Source organism: Conger conger, chromosome 19 (genome assembly GCF_963514075.1).
Source record: "Conger conger chromosome 19, fConCon1.1, whole genome shotgun sequence".
In the NCBI taxonomy this organism is placed as follows: Eukaryota; Metazoa; Chordata; class Actinopteri; order Anguilliformes; family Congridae; genus Conger; species Conger conger.
In genome coordinates, this window is record NC_083778.1 from 21,851,779 (window position 1) to 21,872,276 (window position 20,498).

General features: G+C 49.8%; 1 protein-coding gene across 3 annotated transcripts in view; it reads left to right on the forward strand.

Annotated features, from left to right (window-relative positions):
* LOC133119154 (TRAF3-interacting JNK-activating modulator-like) overlaps positions 1-14,454 on the forward strand; it is a 16,475-nt gene extending 2,021 nt beyond the window's left edge. Inside the window, exons 3-8 of one of the 3 annotated variants that reach the window (XR_009706493.1) lie at positions 3,329-3,628; positions 6,204-6,321; positions 6,903-7,140; positions 7,545-7,679; positions 9,789-9,854; positions 11,487-11,559. Coding sequence is in view for 2 of the 3 variants with exons in the window: in XM_061229599.1 (XP_061085583.1) it covers positions 3,595-3,628; positions 6,204-6,321; positions 6,903-7,140; positions 7,545-7,679; positions 9,740-9,844 (630 nt within the window). In the remaining variant the exon portion in view is untranslated. Of the gene's footprint in view, positions 1-3,328; positions 3,629-6,203; positions 6,322-6,902; positions 7,141-7,544; positions 7,680-9,739; positions 9,855-11,486 lie in introns of all 3 variants that reach the window. The other 2 variants (XM_061229599.1, XM_061229600.1) reach the window with 2 other exon arrangements.
* Positions 14,455-20,498: the final 6,044 nt, after the last annotated feature.

A 20,498-nucleotide genomic window follows, 5' to 3' on the forward strand; every position in this document is an offset into this window, starting at 1 on the left:
TAGAGTATCTCAACATCCCCAATACTGCAGTGTACACATCCTGTATATCACACCCACTGCAGTGTACACATCCTGTATATCACAGCACTGCAGTGTACACATCCTGTATATCACAGCACTGCAGTGTACACATTCTGTATATCACACCACTGCAGTGTACACATCCTGTATATCACAGCACTGCAGTGTACACATCCTGTATATCACAGCACTGCAGTGTACACATCCTGTATATCACAGCACTGCAGTGTACACATCCTGTATGTCACAGCACAGCAGTGTACACATTCTGTATATCACAGCACTGCAGTGTACATAGCCTGTATATCACACCACTGCAGTGTACACATCCTGTATATCACAGCACTGCAGTGTACACATCCTGTATATCACAGCACTGCAGTGTACACATCCTGTATATCACAGCACTGCAGTGTACACATTCTGTATATCACACCACTGCAGTGTACACATCCTGTATATCACAGCACTGCAGTGTACACATCCTGTATATCACAGCACTGCAGTGTACACATCCTGTATATCACAGCACTGCAGTGTACACATCCTGTATGTCACAGCACTGCAGTGTACACATTCTGTATATCACAGCACTGCAGTGTACATAGCCTGTATATCACACCACTGCAGTGTACACATCCTGTATATCACAGCACTGCAGTGTACACATCCTGTATATCACACCACTGCAGTGTACATAGCCTGTATATCACAGCACTGCAGTGTACACATCCTGTATATCACACCACTGCAGTGTACACATCCTGTATATCACACCACTGCAGCGTACATAGCCTGTATATCACACCACTGCAGTGTACATAGCCTGTATATCACAGCACTGCAGTGTACATAGCCTGTATATCACACCACTGCAGTGTACATAGCCTGTATATATCAGCACTGAGCCAACACCAACCCCAACCCCATACACCATCTATATCTGTAACTACTGCACTACATCTATATCTCTGCAGCACTGAACCTTAACCGATCCCCATCCATTTATATCTGTCCTGAACTCCAACTGCGTATAATACATAATGCACCCTCTATATTTATAACTGCTGCACTGCATTCATATCTCCACAGCACTGAACCATAACTAATCGCCGTCCTGAACCGCGAGTGCGTTTAATACGCTGTCTATAATATCTATAACTACTGCGCAACACTCATGTCTTCAATAAACCATGGCTTCTTTATGACATTTATGTCGCCATTAAACCTTAAATGCTCCTCTCTCGTTTACACGCGCTGAACCGTGGTCATTATGCGCTGTTTAAATTCCTCCTGGGCCACGGCTGTACGGCACTATTAATATCGGAGAGAAACCATGGCGACTGCCCACCGTTTATAGCTCGTCTCTGATAGCCGCTGTGTGTCCTATTATATCGCTCCTGTGCCCCCGCTGTGACATATTAAACTAATGAAACGCAGATATGATACACGCAGATATGATATTACTGTCCCGCCCTGCTGAGGTGTGACGGACTGCAGATTAACTGGAAGGCGCGCTCTCCTCCAGAGCTGCGCTGTATCTGAGAGAGAACCCCTGCCAAAAAACTGCCTTCAGTCTTCTTTAAATACATATACCGTGTCCTGTCACTGGAGAAATAATCGCGCAGGTTGTGCCGAAATGGTTTTGATCGACGGTAGTTTGCTCTCCGTCACATTAAAATAGTTTAAAATCCTAATGGAATGAATAGTGTTAATATCCTCTCCGCTGTGGACACCACGGGCTTTGTGAAAGTCAGTTTGAGGTGAATAAGTCTCGGTGTCTTAAATGTGAGAGACGGAGAGATGTTAGAGTGGAGAGAGCGAGGGAGAGAGAGAGAGTGGGGGGAGAGAGAGGCGGGGGGGAGAGAGGGAGAGAGAGAGAGAGTGGGGGGAGAGAGAGAGAGATGGAGAGAGAGCGGGGAGAGAGAGAGAGGCGGGGGGGAGAGAGAGGCGGGGGGGAGAGGGAGAGAGGGAGCGAGAGAGAGTGGGGGGAGAGAGAGAGAGGGAAAGAGAGCGGGGAGAGAGAGAGGCGGGGGGGAGAGAGAGGGAGAGAGGGAGAGGGAGAGAGAGGGCGGGGGGAGAGAGAGGGAGCGAGAGAGGGAGAGAGGGAGAGGGAGAGAGAGAGAGCGGGGGGAGAGAGGGAGGGAGAGAGAGAGAGCGGGGGGGAGAGAGGGAGAGGGAGAGAGAGAGCGAGAGAGAGATGAGGAAGTGACAGAGTGTCCCTCTCCTAGATTAAGAGGCCATGGCTGACCCCTGGTGCACTGGGTCTGGTGGAGGTGGTGGGTTTGGGGCAGGGGGGTAATAAATTGGGTCGTTTGTCTTGTGAGTTAATCTCCTCACACAGCTGCTTTAATGAATGTGAGGCTGGGAGGGGGGCGCTGAGCGTGTGAGGACAGATAGCACCAGGGTCACAGCGTGATGTCAGAGAACAGCCACGGGATTGGATACCCGCCGCGAAGAAAGTGACACAGTGATGTGATTGGCTCTGTGGCACTAAGACCAGGACACAGTGATGTGATTGGCTCTGTGGCACTGAGACCAGGACACAGTGATGTGATTGGCTCTGTGGCACTGAGACCAGGACACAGTGATGTGATTGGCTCTGTGGCACTGAGACCAGGACACAGTGATGTGATTGGCTCTGTGGCACTGAGACCAGGACACAGTGATGTGATTGGCTCTGTGGCACTGAGACCAGGACACAGTGATGTGATTGGCTCTGTGGCACTGAGACCAGGACACAGTGATGTGATTGGCTCTGTGGCACTGAGACCAGGACACAGTGATGTGATTGGCTCTGTGGCACTGAGACCAGGACACAGTGATGTGATTGGCTCTGTGGCACTGAGACCAGGACACAGTGATGTGATTGGCTCTGTGGCACTGAGACCAGGACACAGTGATGTGATTTGGAGGAAAAGGGGGGCCGCGGTGGCAGTCGCTGCAGTGGCACACCGGGGACCGGGGGTCGATTCCCGGTCCTGCCAAAAGCCGAGTTTGGCTGGCTCATGTGGAGCAGCATAAATTGGCTCGCCGGTCCAGAGGGAGGGTCCTGGCGGGTTAGCTTATCGCCGTACAATAAGTGCCTGGGAACCACGGACATGATTAGAGAGATGAGAAGAAGGCGTGTCGCTGTTCCTCGGCCCGCCAGGGGGCGGGGTGTGGACGGTGTATCTAACACTAACTCCAATTGGATTAGAGGAGGGTACAATCGGCTACTAAATTGGGAGAAAAAGGGAAAAATCAAAAAAAAAAAAAAAAATAATAATAATAATAATTGAGGGAAAGGTGGATTGTGATCTTGCAGCCCAGCTGCGTGCGGTGCAGGAGGAGGTGCTGAGCCTGCAGGAGGAGAAGGAGAGCGAGCTGTGGGAGGCGCAGCAGGAGCTGCGGGAGGTGCAGGAGGAGGTGCTGGAGCTGCAGCAGGCGGCCGAGGAGGCGGCAGGCGAGCGGGAGAACGACATCGCGCTCCTGCAGGAGGAGCTGTGCCGGGTGCGTGCTGAGCTGCAGCGTCTGCGCTCCACCACACAGGAGTACGAGCTGGAGCTCACCTCCCTGCGCGCCGAGATCGCCATGAAGAGCCCGGGCCGCGCCCAGGAGCAGGAGGGTGAGCCCCGAACCGGCCTGTCGTCTATACCACCTGCCCCTGTACCGGCCTGTACCGGCCTGTCATCTATACCGCCTGCCCCTATACCGGCCTGTACCGTCCTGTCATCTATACCACCTTCCCCTATACCGGCCTGTACCGTCCTGTCATCTATACCACCTGCCCCTGTACCGGCCTGTACCGGCCTGTCATCTATACCGCCTGCCCCTATACCGGCCTGTACCGGCCTGTCATCTATACCGCCTGCCCCCGAACCGGCCTGTCATCTACACCACCTGCCCCTATACCGGCCTGTACCGGCCTGTCATCTATACCACCTGCCCCCGAACCGGCCTGTACCGTCCTGTCATCTATACCACCTGCCCCTATACCGTCCTGTCATCTATACCGCCTGCCCCTGTACCGGCCTGTACCGGCCTGTCGTTTATACCACCTGCCCCTATACCGGCCTGTACCGTCCTGTCATCTATACCACCTGCCCCTATACCGGCCTGTACCGTCCTGTCATCTATACCACCTGCCCCTATACCGGCCTGTACCGTCCTGTCATCTATACCACCTTCCCCTATACCGGCCTGTACCGTCCTGTCATCTATACCACCTGCCCCTATACCGGCCTGTACCGTCCTGTCATCTATACCACCTTCCCCTATACCGGCCTGTACCGTCCTGTCATCTATACCACCTGCCCCTATACCGGCCTGTACCGGCCTGTCGTCTATACCGCCTGCCCCCGAACCGGCCTGTCATCTATACCGCCTGCCCCTATACCGGCGTGACATTTACACCATCCCTATACCGGCCTGTACCGGCCTGTCATCTATACCAGCTCTATACCAGCGTGTAGCGGTCTGTACTGACATTTACACCATCCCTATACTGGCCTGTACCGGCCTGTCATCTATACCAGCTCTATACCAGCGTGTAGCGGTCTGTACTGACATTTACACCATCCCTATACCCGCTCTATACCGGCCTGTGCTGGCACTAATACTGGCCCTATACACACACACACACACACACACGCACACACATGCGCACACACACACTCACACACACACACACACACACATCCACACACATCCACACACACATACACACACACACACACACACGCATGCACACGCACACACACACACACACACACACACCCTCCTCATGGCTCCATGACACACACATCTCTGCAGAGCAGTCCCTTCCTCTGTCTCATGTTCTCGCGCTTTCATTCAGTGTTTGTGTTGATTGGTTAAGAGATTTACCGCCCGTTAACCTTTGTGATTTAGTTGAATTGCAGAGCTATGCTAATGGTTCTTCATGACTGATTTCGGTCGAGGTTCAAAGCTCATATGTAAACTGCTAAAAAATTCCCTCCACCAGCAGTAAATTATCTCAGAAAAACAGACAAAAAAACTAGAAAAGCATGTTTTCAAAGAGGATTGTAACTGTGATGCGCTGGAGATAAGGAAGATGGGCTTGGCTTGGCCAGCTGGGACAGCTGCCCTCAGCACATGTGACTGTGTGCGACTGTTCTCACCCTTGGAGTGATGAACACAGTCATACAGCATCCTCTGCAGAAACATAATGCAGTGCTGTGTTGGTTTGTGAGATTATGTTTGTAGCATCTTATGGCTCAGATACAGGATCTTATAGGACAGAGAGAGGTTATGGTTTAGATACAGGATCCTATGGGACAGAGAGAGGTTATGGTTTAGATGCAGGGTCTTATAGGACAGAGAGAGGTTATGGCTCAGATACAGGATCCATGGGACAGAGAGATCTTCTGGTTGAGACACAGTGCCCCTGTCAGGGTGTTTACAGGAACACGGTTCTGTTTGTACCCTTGCTGAGTGCTCACTGTGCTGCTGGCAGGGAGATCGGTGCGGTGTGTTCAGGATGCCGGCGGGGTTATGGGTTTGGCGAGGGGTTTGGGGAGTGGCGGGTGGGGTGGGGGGTAGAGACAGGATTAATGCTGAATAGATGGCATGGCTCCACAGGAAGGGTTGTGTGTGAAAATAGCCCTGCGGTTCACTCTACTCACATGGCCTGGCTGTGTTTCATGTGTTGGAGAACACCTTATTTTTGGTGCAGTCTTTCACACACACACACACACACACACACACACACACATGCAAACACACACAAATGTGTCTCCTGGGTCAGGTGACATCGGTTTGTCTCTCTCTCCTGTGTGTCCCGGGTCATGTCTCTCTCTGGGTCATGTGACAGGGCTCATGTCACTCTCTGGGTCATGTGATGGGGGTCATGTCTCTCTGGGTCATGTGACACGGGTCATGTCTCTCTCTGGGTCATGTGACAGGGGTCATGTCTCTCTGGGTCACGTGACGGGGTCATGTCTTTCTCTGGGTCATGTGACAGGGTCTTGTCTCTCTCTGGGTCATGTGACAGGGGTCATGTCTCTCTTGGACATGTGACAGGGGTCATGTCTCTCTGGGTCATGTGACAGGGGTCATGTCTCTCTGGGTCATGTGACAGGGGTCATGTCTCTCTGGGTCATGTGACAGGGGTCATGTCTCTCTGGGTCATGTGACAGGGGTCATGTCTCTCTCTGGGTCAGGTGACGTGGGTGTGCTGGAGGGGGAGTGTGGTGTTCTGCGGGAGGAGTGCCAGGCCCTGAAGGAGGGGAACAGGAAGCTGTCAGAGCGACTGCAGCAGCTGCAGCTGCAGAGGGCGGGGTGAGTGGCAGAGCTGTCCGCCTGTCTGTCCGTCTGTCCGTCTGTCCAACCGTTCATCTGTCTGTCAGCCTGTCTGTCTGTCTATCTATCTGTCTGTCAGCCTGTCTGTCTGTCTATCTGTCTGTGAGCCTGTCTGTCTGTCTGTTGGTCTGTGAGCCTGTTTGTCTGTTGATCTGTCTGTGAGCCTGTCTGTCTGTCTGTCTGTGGGCCTGTCTGTCTGTGAGCCGGTCTGTGTGTCTGTGTGTGAGCCGGTCTGTGTGTCTGTGTGTGAGCCTGTCTGTCTGTGAGCCGGTCTGTGTGTCTGTGAGCCGGTCTGTGTGTCTGTGTGTGAGCCGGTCTGTGTGTCTGTGTGTGAGCTGGTCTGTGTGTCTGTGTGTGAGCTGGTCTGTGTGTCTGTGTGTGAGCCTGTCTGTCTGTGAGCCGGTCTGTGTGTCTGTGTGTGAGCCGGTCTGTGTGTCTGTGTGTGAGCCGGTCTGTGTGTCTGTGTGTGAGCTGGTCTGTGTGTCTGTGTGTGAGCTGGTCTGTGTGTGAGCCGGTCTGTGTGTCTGTGTGTGAGCTGGTCTGTGTGTTCCCCCCCACAGCTCAGGTGAAGCGTACCTGGCGGTGACGGAGGACAAAATGGCGGAGAGCGAGGACGTGGGGGGCGGAGCTACGGAGACGGACAGCTACATCAGCGTGGCCACGCCCAGGCCCGGCGGCCGCCAGGTGGACGCCTCCATCCAGAAGAACCTCTCACTGGAGGGCCGGCCGGGCCAGATCTCCGCCCTGAGAGAGCAGCTGAGTCAGGCGGAGGCCCGGGCCCTGCAGGTCCAGAGCGCGGTGCGGCTCCTCTCCCCACCATGCGCATTCTGACTGACGTTACTGCCTTTATCTCACTGAGGTGTAGGATTGCCCAAGCAGAACTCTCTTTCACTCTGTCTGTCTCCATCTCCTCCCCCCTCTCTCACTCTTTCTCCATCTCCTCCCCCCTCTCTCCGTTTCACTCTTAATAAGTTAAGAAGTAACCCTGGAATGTTTGTACAAGGATTGTGAGAGACATGAGGAGGCTCGGTGACACTTAAGAAAGTCACTTCAGTTTCTGTTCCAAACTGTTCTGAAAAAAAAAAAGCTGTGGACATTATTTAGCATCTGTTGGAGATTTAAATAATGAACTGCCCTCTCTCTGTCTCCCTCTCTCCCTCCCTCCCCCCTCTCTCTCCCCCTCTCTCTCTCTCTCTCCACAGTGTGAGGGGCTGAAGGTGGAGCTGGGGCAGATGCAGTGTCTGTATGACACCAGCCGGGGTGAGCGGGCGCAGCTGGAGAGGGAGCTGCAGCACTGCAGGGAGGAGCTGGATCAGCTGATGGGGGGGAAGGCCCAGGTGAGGGGGGTTGCTGGGGTCAGAGGTCAGAGGTCAGGGGGGGGTGGGCGTTGTTCTCTCTCTGCACCTGAAGAGGTTGCCATGGGAGATGGAGGCATCAACAACGCCTAACCCTGTCAGGGAGGGAGGAGAAGAGGGGGTTGTGGGTAATATGGGGTAGGAGCTCGGTGGGGCTTGGACAGGGGGATGGAGGGGTACTGCCCTGCTGTACGGGTGTCAGCTGATAGCAGACACTGTGATGATAATCCCTGATGGATTTGCAGCTGCCCCGGGCCATCCCATAATGTAAACATCAGCTGCTGCTTGGCAGTGTTGAGTGTGCGGCTCCTAGAGCATGCTGGGATAGCTTCCTCATGCGCGTGGGGGCCGGGCCCTCCAGCCTGCTCGTCCTGTGGAACCGGTGCGGTGGCATTCCTGTGAGCGACTCTGTGACTCTGACGTCTCTGGGGCTCCTCAGGAGCGCTGCTTCTGCTCCACGCTGCATGAGCTGCTCTGCTCCGGCTCTGTGCGTCGCCCCCGGTTACAGCATGCCGTCTCCGCGTCAACCATCTCCGCCGCCGTGTCCGTCCGCCGCTTTGCCTGGAGCTGCAGCTTTCTCTAACCTCGTCCTGCCTGTGTTACAGGGCTGTGTGTGTGTGTGTGTGTGTGTGTGTGTGTGTGTATGCCTGTGTGAGTGTGTGTGTGTGTGTGTGTGTGTGTGTGTGTGCGTGTGTGTGTGTGTGTGCCTGTGTGAGTGTGTGTGTGTGTGCCTGTGTGTGTGTGTGTGTGTGTGTATGTGTGTGTGTGTGTGTGTGTGTGTGTGTGTGTGTGTGTGCCTGTGTGAGTGTGAGTGTGTGTGTGTGTGTGTGTGTGTGTGTGTGTATGTGTGTGTGTGTGTGTGTGTGTGTGTGTGTGTGTGTGTGTGTGTGTGTGACTGTGTCACGTCCAGCTGCTCCTCTCTGTCTGGTCACCTGTACCTGCATTTGGATGTTGAGGACACCGGGCGTGAAGTAATGGCAGATAAACTACAGTCACACTGCAGATTATATTGGTCATTGATTTAGAAACAAGGGAGGAATCTTGGAAATGGGAGTTCACATCAGATTCTCTAGAGGAGCAGGATCTTAACCAAGTCAAGTTTATTGGCAGCAATTTACTAACAATTTACCAACTAACGAACTGGCAAATACCTCATTAAATCCACAGGAAGCAACACACTAATACGCTCCCGTGCAATTACCAGGCCATGTCTGTTGGAAAAGTATCCCTGTTCAGTGTGGCCAGAGATTATTCAGTGGCAAGATGAAGCTGATTGGCTTACCCGCTCTCGGGGGGCGGGACTTCCTGTGATGACAGGAAGTCCGCATTTACTATAGGTGCATATGGCAAGTGAAAGAACTTTGATTGTTGGATATACAGTGAGCAAATGCACACAGAGCTCAGGTGCTGAACATGGCAAGCGAAGTCGTGCAGATTAGGGTTGTGTCCCAACACTTGAAAAATGCATCTTCCTATGAAGTGTGGGGGGAGGAGTCAAGTGGAGGAAAGGAGGATGTATATTACAGTATTGGGACACACGAAGCAGTGCATCTTGGGATATCAGAAACCTCCATCTTGTCTTTAGTGATCTCTGTTGCTGTCCTGCTTGCTGTCTTTCTGTTTGCCTGGCTTCTCATTGGTTAATTCTGAGGCACCCAGCTCATGTTTATTCATAGATGCTTATATATACTCATTTGAATATATATAATAGGTATTTATATTTTTACACGTATCTCACTACAGTATTCTTCCTTATGTTTCCATGTTGTATAAGATCAAATTCTCAGACAATTTGATGGGTTTTTAAATTTTTAAATTTCTTATCTATCCGTTTATCATGAATCAGTCCATCTACCTCCCATGCCATGCATTTACCTGCCCGACCCAATCATATTTTATTTACTTATTTTACCCTATTTCTGTGTGTATCTACCTTCCCATATGTAATTGTATCTTTTTTTTCTTTCATTCACTCTCTCTGCTTTTTTTATTTCTCTCATCTTTACCTCCTCCTCCTCTCTCCATCCCTTGTCTCTCCTCAGACCTGCACTCCTCTGTCTGAGTCCCCTGTTCTCTCCGTCCCCTCTGTAGGAATGATTGTAATAGTGGCCTTGATATGGTGCTGGTGCGCGGAGCTATCATCCTAGGCGGGACCAGGTACGAGTCGCTTCCTTTATCCTCCTGAAGGACAGAAACTCACTCCCCGTAGGACAGGAACTCACTCCCCATAGGACAGGAACTCACTCCCCATAGGACAGGAACTCACTCCTGTTGGACAGGAGCTTACTCCCGTAGGACAGGAACTCACTCCCTGAAGGGCAAGAACTCACTCCTCGAAGGACAGGACCTCACTCCTGTAGGACAGGACCTCACTCCCTGTAGGACAGGAACTCACTCCTCGAAGGACAGGAGTATTAAGTAAAGACCAGGTGAAAGGCCAGTCAGGCATGGACTTGAGATTAGGGTGTGAGGTCACTGAGCCGCCATCCTGCTGTCTTGTTAAGAGTGTGTGATGTGATGCATTCACAGTGATGCCATAGTTAGCGTGTAATCACTTGATGAATGAGTTCTACATTTCTTCTTGGCTCTTAATCTAAAGCCTTGGCACCCAAATGAGAGAGTAAGAAACGTTTATTAAAATGGTGCCCAGACGCTGGGGAGTCATTTGAATAATGTGTAACATGGGCGAGACTTCAGGAGATCGTCCTCCACAACAGCGCTGGAAACCGCTGTATCGTTCAAGACGCAAGCGATGACCGTACGACGCACACACACACGACTGGACGCTTGGAGGCCGAAGAACATGCCTGGCTTCAGAGGCACCTTTGAGTGTTCCACATGCACAGTGGCCCAAAAAGATCTTGGTCTTTGTGGTTGTGTGGTGCTTGCTGTGTGTGGCTCATCCTGGGACTCTGGGACCTGTGAAGATGGCTGTTTGAGCCGGAATGGAGGGTGCAATACCACCACTGCAGGGACACAAGTGGCACCTGGCAGTGAGCAGGGATCCCTGCCAGTGCCCTGCTAAAGGTCTCCAGTGGGCCCAGGCCTGGTGCAGTGTGGAGCCCTCTTTATGCTGAGTGTGTGTGTATGTACGTGTGCATGTGTGTGCATGTGTGTGCGGACATTTCTGTGTGTGTGAGTAAGTGTGTGTGTGTGTGTGTGTGTGTTTTTCTGTGTGTGTACACTTGTGTGTGTGTTTTTGTGTCTGTGTGTGTGTTTTTTGTGTCTGTGTGTGTGTGTGTGTGTGTGTGTGTCAGTCTGTGTGCGTGTGTGTGTTTTTTTGTGCGTGTGTAAGTCTGTGTGTGTGTGTGTGTTTTTGTGCGTGTGTGTGTGTGTAAGTCTGTGTGTGTGTGTGTGTAAGTCTGTGTGTGTGTGTGTGTGTGTGTGTGTGTTTTTGTGCGTGTGTGTGAAGGAAGCTGTCAGCAGATATTTTCTCTGGGTGTCCTCCAGGATTACATCACCATGACATCCACTAGCACACCCAGATCCTGCGGGCGTTGCACATATCCCAAATCCCTCTGCTATCAGGAGTGGATTACACACTGCACAGAGCTCTGTGTGTGTGTGTGTGTGTGTGCCTGCGTATGCATCTGTGTGTGTGTGTGTGTGTGTGTGCATGCCTGCGTACGCGTCTATATATGTGTGTGCGTGCATGCCTGCATATGCTTGTGTGTGTGTGTGCGTGCCGGCCTGTGTGTCTGTGTGTCTGTGTGTGTGCTGTCTGAGTGTGTCCCTGTGTTTGAGTCACATGGTGCCTGACCTTTGACCCCTGCTCTCTGCTGTCCTCAGGTCAGTAAAGGAGACTGGAACCCTGTGCTGGTTGTTGCCGTGGCAGCAGCCATTGTGCTGATTGTCCCCACTCTGTCCCGAGCTCTGTCCTGAGTGCGCCCGAACAGTGACATCACCCCCCCGCTCCAATGGCCCTGACCCCTCCCTGCCTCTGTAGCACAGCCCGCCCACCACTCCATAGAGGAGACCCTCATCGAACATCCCACAGGAAGTGGAACGCAGGAAGCAGGAACTAGCGATGGTACACCAGGCTCTTGTTCACGTGGTTCAACAAGGAGGTAACCTGAAGCATTCTGGGTAAAAAACCCCAAAAACAAATAAAGACAAAAGTCTGTGTGATCAGAGCTTGGCTTGGCCTGAAGTTGGATTGGGACAGTGACTGCCTGCAGTCTGCAGAACCAGTCTGTTCTGTTCTGTTCTGCATCGGCACACGGAATTCTCCACCTGTTGCCCATGGCGACGACAGCGGAACTTTGTAGTTACCATGAGGGTTCTGGCTCCCATGGCGACGGGGTAGTCTGACAGTGGGGTCTGCCTGGCTGTGTTTGACACATGACGCACAGCTGGGCTCTGTACATTTATTTATTCCTTTACTGAGTGCTTACGCAGCGTCATGCAGAAGGCTGACGGTGTTTCTGATGCAGCAGGATGGAGCTTCAGACAGATCTGTGTGGCGTTCAGGGCACAAACGCAGGGCTTTCTGAGAACGAATCACTCGCTTCAGTTTTACTCTTGGCATCACAGAGCATGTTTCTTTTCTTTTCTGTGTCGTGTGAAGTTTGTTTTACGAACAGACTGACTCCAGCTGCAGGTATCTGAACCTGACCTTTACTCTCCGTCCTCGAGCATGCTCTGTTCAGTCACAGAAAGGTGCACGTGTCGGTCAAATCGCCTGAGACCCTCACGTGTGTCTGCACACTGACACTCCCCGTGCGCTGGGCATGTCTTCTCACTACAGACCCGCACGCATGAAATTCCTGATTATTGTCGTCATTATGAAATCGTGAAATAAATCCTTGTGACTGCAGTTTGATTCTGTGGGGCCCACATTCCAGCCTGATGATGTCAGAGAGAAGGGTGCCGTCCCTGCCAGCCTCTCTGTGATGATAACGGTTTTCATTATTTTTCTCAAAATGAAAAGCTCAATATGGGATTGTTCTCTGTACACCTACAGTAGTAGCAAACTTTAGAATCCTCTATTTTTGTAAATTGAGATCCTCGTGTACTCTTGGTGTAATTTTAACCAGCAAACAATTGCAGGTGTTTTGCTTCTTCTCCAGAGAAACTTTGCAGTGGTGGTTTGATGCTTCATTGTGGTCTGCGAAAATCTCAAATCAATTAGGAATTAAGCTGAATTGTAAATAGTCTGGAATCTTGGCCTGAGTTTGGGAACAAATCTTCCAAATGAAGTGACTGCAATTATTTATTATACAATGAATTTATTATCTTTTTATTTCTATTTTTAAACATATCACGAATATATGACACTCTCGACTCAATATATTTCCTTCTTATTATTATTGTTATTAACATACTAGCCAGTGAAGATATGTCTGAGCAGCGATCTTCCTTCCTGGCCCTGGAGAGAGCCGCAGTGTTTGCTGGCTTTCAGCTTAATATCTGCAACCAGTTTAGATCCAAGAAACCAGGTCAGGAGAGTTAACTGTGTAATGAACTGCTTTAATTCATCAATTAAGTGCTGAGGAACAACGAAAGCCAGCACGCCCTGCGGCTCTCCAGGACCAGGAAGTGAAGGCCATTGGCCTAGAGCAGGGGTGTCATACTCCAGTCCTGGAGGGCCGCAGTGCCTGCTGGGATTTGTAGTTTCCTTTCAATCAGCAGCCAGTTAAGACCTTGAGAACCACGTGTGTGGACTCTTTAGCCAATAAAAGACTTTGAAATGTATCTCTCGTGCTGAAATACACCAAAAACCAGCAGACACTGCGGCCCTCCGGGACTGGAGTTTGACACCTCTGGCCTAGAGTAACACACGAAGTAGCATCATGATACATTGAAAAATGCCTTTTACCAAATTTTTGGAAGGAATATGAAATATAAACATGAGGCTGGAAACATGTTTGTAAATGTGTAGCTCTGTCAGGGAGAATATGGCTGAGTGATCAGACCACATTTCTCCAGGGGCATTCGACGCAGGAGTAAATCCCAGCTCAAACAGGCAATAACTCCACCTCTGACTATAGGAGTTGTGATAAATGTTTATTTTTGTACCCTCACGTTAACCTCTAAAACCCCAAATCTAATGATGGTGATGCTGTGTGAAGGTGTGGCTAGGCTGCCCCTAAATGGACTGGCGTATGTATGTTTGTAAAAATAGTGCATGCATATTGAGGTTCTGGCGACTTGCCATTTCATTCATGAGCATTGCTGTTTTTCTCCACAGAAATAAAAAAGATTTTCTTTCATTGGCCAATTGGAGAGGATTGATTTGGAGATTTAAGAAATTCACAAGTGTAATGTACTGTATACGTGTTTATTGGTCCGCGATTTCAAGTTGTGATTTTATTTTTTTTACCTGCGTGTCTGTTCCTCTGTAGTCATGTTTCAGGTTAGTGTGATGTCGGTGATCTCTTGCAGTGAAGTGCTGTTATCTTGGCATGTTTTTCAGATTCTCATCGAGCCCTGATTGACTGATCTGTAACTGCTGTACTGCACAGTTATTTTTCTTGAATATTAGTATGCATTGCATGTGATCAGACCGAGTCATGATAAGTTTTCAGAAAAACAAAAAAACAAACCCACCTGTGAGTGGATGTAGCCGATAGAGATGCTAGTGCTTTATTAAACCACGTCACAGTCCTGCGTACGCTGCTCGGTCCGTGTGTGTGTCTCTGTGCGGACAGTAGAGCTGAATATCGCCTGTAATCCTCTGCAGATTGGAGAGGATCCACTGTGGTTCTCGTGTCTTCTGGAACATGTGAATAAAATGTCAAATATGTGCTACTGATAACTTCTGGCCTTTTTTTTTTTGTATAAGTGCTTAGTTTGGGAAAATGGTTTCTCTGTGTTCTCTTGTCCTTGGCTGTTTTTCTCTCTCTTCATCCATTTCTCTTTATCCTGTGATGGAGGGAAGAGAGGAAAGGAGGACTGTCCCAGCTGTGCCTTCCTGCACTCCATCCGTACGTACCTGTGTTCCTGTGTGTCGCTGCTCACATGACATTTTCTGCAGCGCTGATTGGACATTGTAGTCTGAGATGGTGTTTCCCAAACTCTCACAGAGGCACGTGGAGCCAGTCACTGTGAAGCCATTTACATTTTTTACATTTTTGTCATTTGGCTGACGCTTTTAATCCAAAGCGACTTACAAGTGCATAGGTTCTACCATAAGTCAAAGCATCACATCCAGAACAAGGATCATACACACAGGGGTTAGACAAGGATCGGGATATCAGAAAGGAGGGGCGGGGGAAATCAGGAGGGAGGAATAAGGTAGAGTTTGAAGAGGTGGGTTTTGAGTCTGCGTCGAAATGGGGGGAGGGATTCTGCTGTCCTGACAGTGGTAGGCAAATCATTCCACCACTGAGGAACCAGAACGGAAAACAGGCGTGAACATGCAGCTCGACCGCCAGGTGCTCGTAGTGAGGGAACCGTAAGGCGACCAGAGCTGGCAGACTGGAATGGTCTAGCTGGGGAGTAGGGAGTGATTAAGGATTGTATGTAAGGTGGGGCAGTCCCCTTAGCAGCCTGAAATGCCAACACTAGGGCCTTGAATCGGATGCGTGCGGCAATAGGAAGCCAGTGGAGGCCAATGAGAAGCGGGGTGACATGAGCTGACCTGGGCTGACTGGTGATCAGGCGGGCTGCAGCATTCTGGACCAGCCAAACACACAAAGACCTGACCACATCCCCGCACATGCACTGACACCCACACATGCACACACACACATGCGCACACACACACACCCATGCACACCCACACACACACACAGTTTTAATTGCGGCTCACACATGCAGAATTTTGCTTTGATTACTGTGTCCAGATGGTTGTCTGATCAGAGGCAGGGCTCCACTTTAATCACTCGCACATGAACTGCTGAAACTCAGCTGCCACCTTCCTCCTGCATTACACAGCTCACATCCTCCGTGTTCAGGGGGTCCAGGGGCAGGGGAGCGTTACGTAACGCTGTTCTGTGCGGTTGTGACATCACAGGGTTCCGCCCCCGGGGATTGGCCGCTGCACCTGCAGGACCAGTGGAGGAGGCTCTGAGGTGGGCGGGAGCCCAGGCCAGCACGAGGAATGTGGTCCTTCCACATTGCTGCCGTTTCCTCAACTGTGGCCTGTCAATCAAAGATAAGTTCTCCCTGAGGTAAACAAGCGCGTAAACACACATTCTGCCGAAGGCCGGCCTGGAGCTGGGCCAGCGTCTCACGGAACGTGTTACTACTCCGCGCACTACGAGCCCGCTGTGGAATGAACAATGAATCATCATGAATTCAATTCCACTTTGTTCGTATTGCTCTTTTCACAGAAGATTTTTACGGAGGAACAGAAGGGGGAAAAGAAACTGGAAAAACTAGTTTGCTAGTACTCTATGAATCGGGAGCTTGGTTTAACGTCTTATCAATAACACGCCATTGAATATTTCTTATAGTTGTGAAATGTTAATGATCAAATGGACAACATATAATGTACATGGTGCAGTCTACCAGTATAATGTGAAATGTTTTTTTACTCTGGGTCAACTGTGAAATAAAATTGTGTGGGAGTTTCTGTGACAATAGGTTCCATTAATAAAAAGCTGCTGAAAGTATATTACATCCCGCTCATTGCCTTTGATTGAGCTCCATCAACAGAGATGAAAGATAACATTCAGAGAAGTATTTATAGACCAAACTGAACAATAATCTTCTACTGTTTACTGTTCACCTTCTGTTCTCCTTTATGAATAATTAAAACGGCAAAACATTAATTATCCAGCGCAAACAGAAACAAACGCACGACAACATGTAGTGAGTATAGACTACGAGTAACTTGAGATAGCGCATGATAAAGTGTCAAAGCCGTAGAGAATCCGTTGTCACCGTGCTTGTGTCTGGAACACTGTTCCTTTTCGAGTTTGCCCTCGTCAGCTGGGTTACACAGACATGAAGTAGTGTCCATTTATAAACACGGAGGCTTTAAAAATAGGGCTTTGAGTCAACGGCCGCACCGGTGAAATGGTTCAGAGGGCAGCCTCGCTGAAGGGGAGCCGTGACCTCGCTGACCAGCGGGAAACGTCTGGAAGGCCCGAGAAGCAAATCTTCCTGGTGTTCCAGCGCCCTGCTGCTCTTAGACCGTCCCTTACCCCTCTGCCCCACCCACATTCTCAGGAGCTCTCATTACCACTGCCAGTTAAGAATTAAACTCTGACTACCACCGTGAGCCGTGTACTCTCACATTCTTACACTGACGATGGCCTGTAGCGTAGTGGTTAAGGTCAATGACTGGGACCCGCAAGGTCGGTGGTTCTAATCCCGGTGTGGCCACAATAAGATCCGCACAGCCACGTTGGGCCCTTGAGCAAGGCCTGTAACCCTGCATTGCTCCAGGGAAGGATTGTCTCCTGCTTAGTCTAATCAACTGTACGTCGCTCTGGATAAGAGCGTCTGCCAAATGCCATTAATGTAACGTAATATGCTGTGAGCTGTGTACTCTCACAGCCTAACACTCAGTGAGCAGTAAACACTTTATTTATAAAACTTTGACTGCCGTGGCACAGTGAGCTCTACCGCAGTGAGTAGTGTAGCTGAGCTCAGTGAGTAGTGTAGGTGAGCTCAGTGAGTAGTGTAGCTGAGCTCAGTGAGTAGTGTAGTTGAGCTCAGTGAGTAGTGTAGTTGAGCTCAGTGAGTAGTGTAGGTGAGCTCAGTGAGTAGTGTAGCTGAGCTCAGTGAGTAGTGTAGCTGAGCTCAGTGAGTAGTGTAGTTGAGCTCAGTGAGTAGTGTATCTGAGCTCAGTGAGTAGTGTAGGTGAGCTCAGTGAGTAGTGTAGCTGAGCTCAGTGAGTAGTGTAGCTGAGCTCAGTGAGTAGTGTAGTTGAGCTCAGTGAGTAGTGTAGTTGAGCTCAGTGAGTAGTGTAGCTGAGCTCAGTGAGTAGTGTAGCTGAGCTCAGTGAGTAGTGTAGCTGAGCTCAGTGAGTAGTGTAGCTGAGCTCAGTGAGTAGTGTAGGTGAGCTCAGTGAGTAGTGTAGGTGAGCTCAGTGAGTAGTGTAGTTGAGCTCAGTGAGTAGAGTAGTTGAGCTCAGTGAGTAGTGTAGCTGAGCTCAGTGAGTAGAGTAGTTGAGCTCGTCAGCAGCAGAGTGCTGAACTCTTAAACTGTTAAAATGGCACCAGCTGTCAGGGGGAGGGTGGGTGACATCACTTACCCTGGGGAGAGGGGTGATATGCAGGTCCTATTCTGGGTGTGTGAGTGTGTGTGTGTGTGTGTGTGTGTGTGTGTGTGAGGCACAGGGGTGTTCCTGGACTGAGGGGTCACCCTCTCTGTATGAGCTCACCCCTCTGACAGCTCATGGACGTGACTGTGGAGATGCAGTGAGTCCGTCCTGCGTTCTGCGTGTCGGACCGCCCTGTGTGTCCCTGCCCATCAACCCTCCATTTTAAAGTGCAGACTCAGCGTGTCCGAGTTCCTGTACCTCCGCTTCCCTCAGTTATTCAAGTCCACATTTCCCTGACACCATGAACATATTTCCAAAGCACACAATTAATGAAAAAGCAATACATATTCATAATAATGATCGTAACTGTATTGTATAATGTTTAATTATATAAAAAGTATTATTCATGAAAGCAGTATGAAGGGTCAAGAACAATGCATAGGAATAACAATAATACTAATAATCATCATCATCATAAACGTCTATAATGTTAACAATAATGGCAATAATTACAATATAAAGAAACACATTTCCAGCGATTTCGCCTGATCCCTGGCTGTCCTCTCTCTGCTGTCGTATCACAGTGAAGTGGCCTTGTGCCCGGGAGGAAGAGGGAGGAAGAGTGTGGTCCCCAGGGAGAGCTCCAGTCAGCAGCCGCTGGGTAGCACCTTACAGTCAGGTTACATGAGCTGCCATTCATTCATGGAGTTATTAATTAAGTAACTACTGAGACGTTAATCCGTTAATCCGTACAGCATTAATTAACAACCACATCCGGTAATGCCAATTCATATTGGAATAAAAAAAGTTGGTTAACGTAACGGGTAATTGTAACTTTATCCAATGGTTTGCTTATGTATAAATGTTGATGTGAGAATGCATTGGTGAGTAGTTCACAAGTACATTTATTACTAGTAAAAAAGAACATTTCATGCTGAGTTAATGCATTCGTACACCAATTCATTCATGTTAACAAGCGCATTTGCCCGTGTCAGTAAAGTGTGAACGCACCGGTGTGTGTGATGTCACAGTGATGTCACAGTGATGTCACAGTGATGTCGCAGGGTGAGCTGAGTCATAAAACTGCCCCAGACCCGCAAATATCCCCCAAAGAAGCCCTCCCCAGGCCTGGAAATACCCCCAAAGCCCAAAGACAGGGCATACGCCCCCCCCCCCCCCGCCCCCCCAGGCCTGGAAATACCCCCAAAGACAGGGCGAACGGCCCCCCCAGGCCCCGGCCAGCGGTCAGGGGGCAGGGTTATTAATATCTCCCAGCTCACTGTTACCGTAACCCTGCGCCAGCAATAAGAGTGCTCTTAGTGACACACGGATATGATGATTAACTGGAATTCATGCCGCCCTCTTTACGCATAAATACTCTCCGGCTTCCAGGCCCTGCTCTTCCCCTGAACACGCACTCATAACTGAGGATTCCTTCCTCACTCAAACACCACCAGCAGAACAACGGCTTGTGCCAATCAAACGTCGAGGCCTTATGGCTACATGCACATAAACGGTGCGGTGGGAATGCTAGTGTGCGACAGTAAAGAACATATTCTCTCATAAGTGCTACAGGATTGGGTGGGTGACGGGGTGAAATATGGAGTATGTCTCTCTCCTGTCTGACTGAAATCCAAATGTGTCAGACGCTGTTATCACATGGGGAGGTGCCATTCCACCTTTCAAATTTATCAATTAAACAATTGACCTGATTGATCAGGATAGCCAGTCAAAAAATGTATGTCCTGTAAACACAAGGGAATATCCTCAGTAAAGTATCCCCGTGTAAATCTCCAACCATCTCTCAGGATTATTAAAAAATAGCCGCTGCGTGGAAACACTTCAGTCTATTAATATTTAATATTTAAGAATAAAAGGAGGCTCATAACTGTAGCCATTGGGTGCTGTTGTTTTTAAGGATTATGTCTCAGGCTCTGTATTAAATATAAGGGCACATGAGCCGTTAGGAAGGCAGTGATCATGACCTTTGACTTTTTACATTTCTCGGTGGTGAGTTAGCGGTGTGATTCATGGGGACACGCTGTTTACCACCGCCACGTTGTTTATTGAAAATACATATTTCACTATGAGGCGACACATTGCTACCAAACTCATGCATTGCGACGACGTCATACTTTAATAAGTAGCGCAGCCATGTTCCAAAGATGATGTATGACCTCATAGCCAATAAGGGGTGAACGAGGCGGGTGGAGGCAGGAAATAACCGTATCAATAAAAATAAACTGTCAAAAAGGATTTATTCAATTAACGTACGCTTAGGTAGGCTACATAAATAATTAAACCATTCGGTTACTTCCTTGATTTACAGTCCTTAGTCCAGGCGTCACTTTCTATTCCAGGATCAATTGTCTCAATCCCTGCACACTTTTACAGCTACCGAAAGCACCAGCCCCACGGAGCCCAGTTTGGTGTTCCTAAAAATAAAACGAGGTGTCCCAACTGTTGGGGGTCCAGCCAATCACTGTCCCGTTCTCCTCGTTGCCCAATCGTTTGGCACATATTTATCTCCGTAGCATGAGACAAATGCGCATCATTAGTTGTATATGGGCATACTAGCCCATTCCAGGGAATCCATTTTTCTGACGTGGACCGGGGTTCTCGTTTCTTTTTAAGCCCCCAGTTCT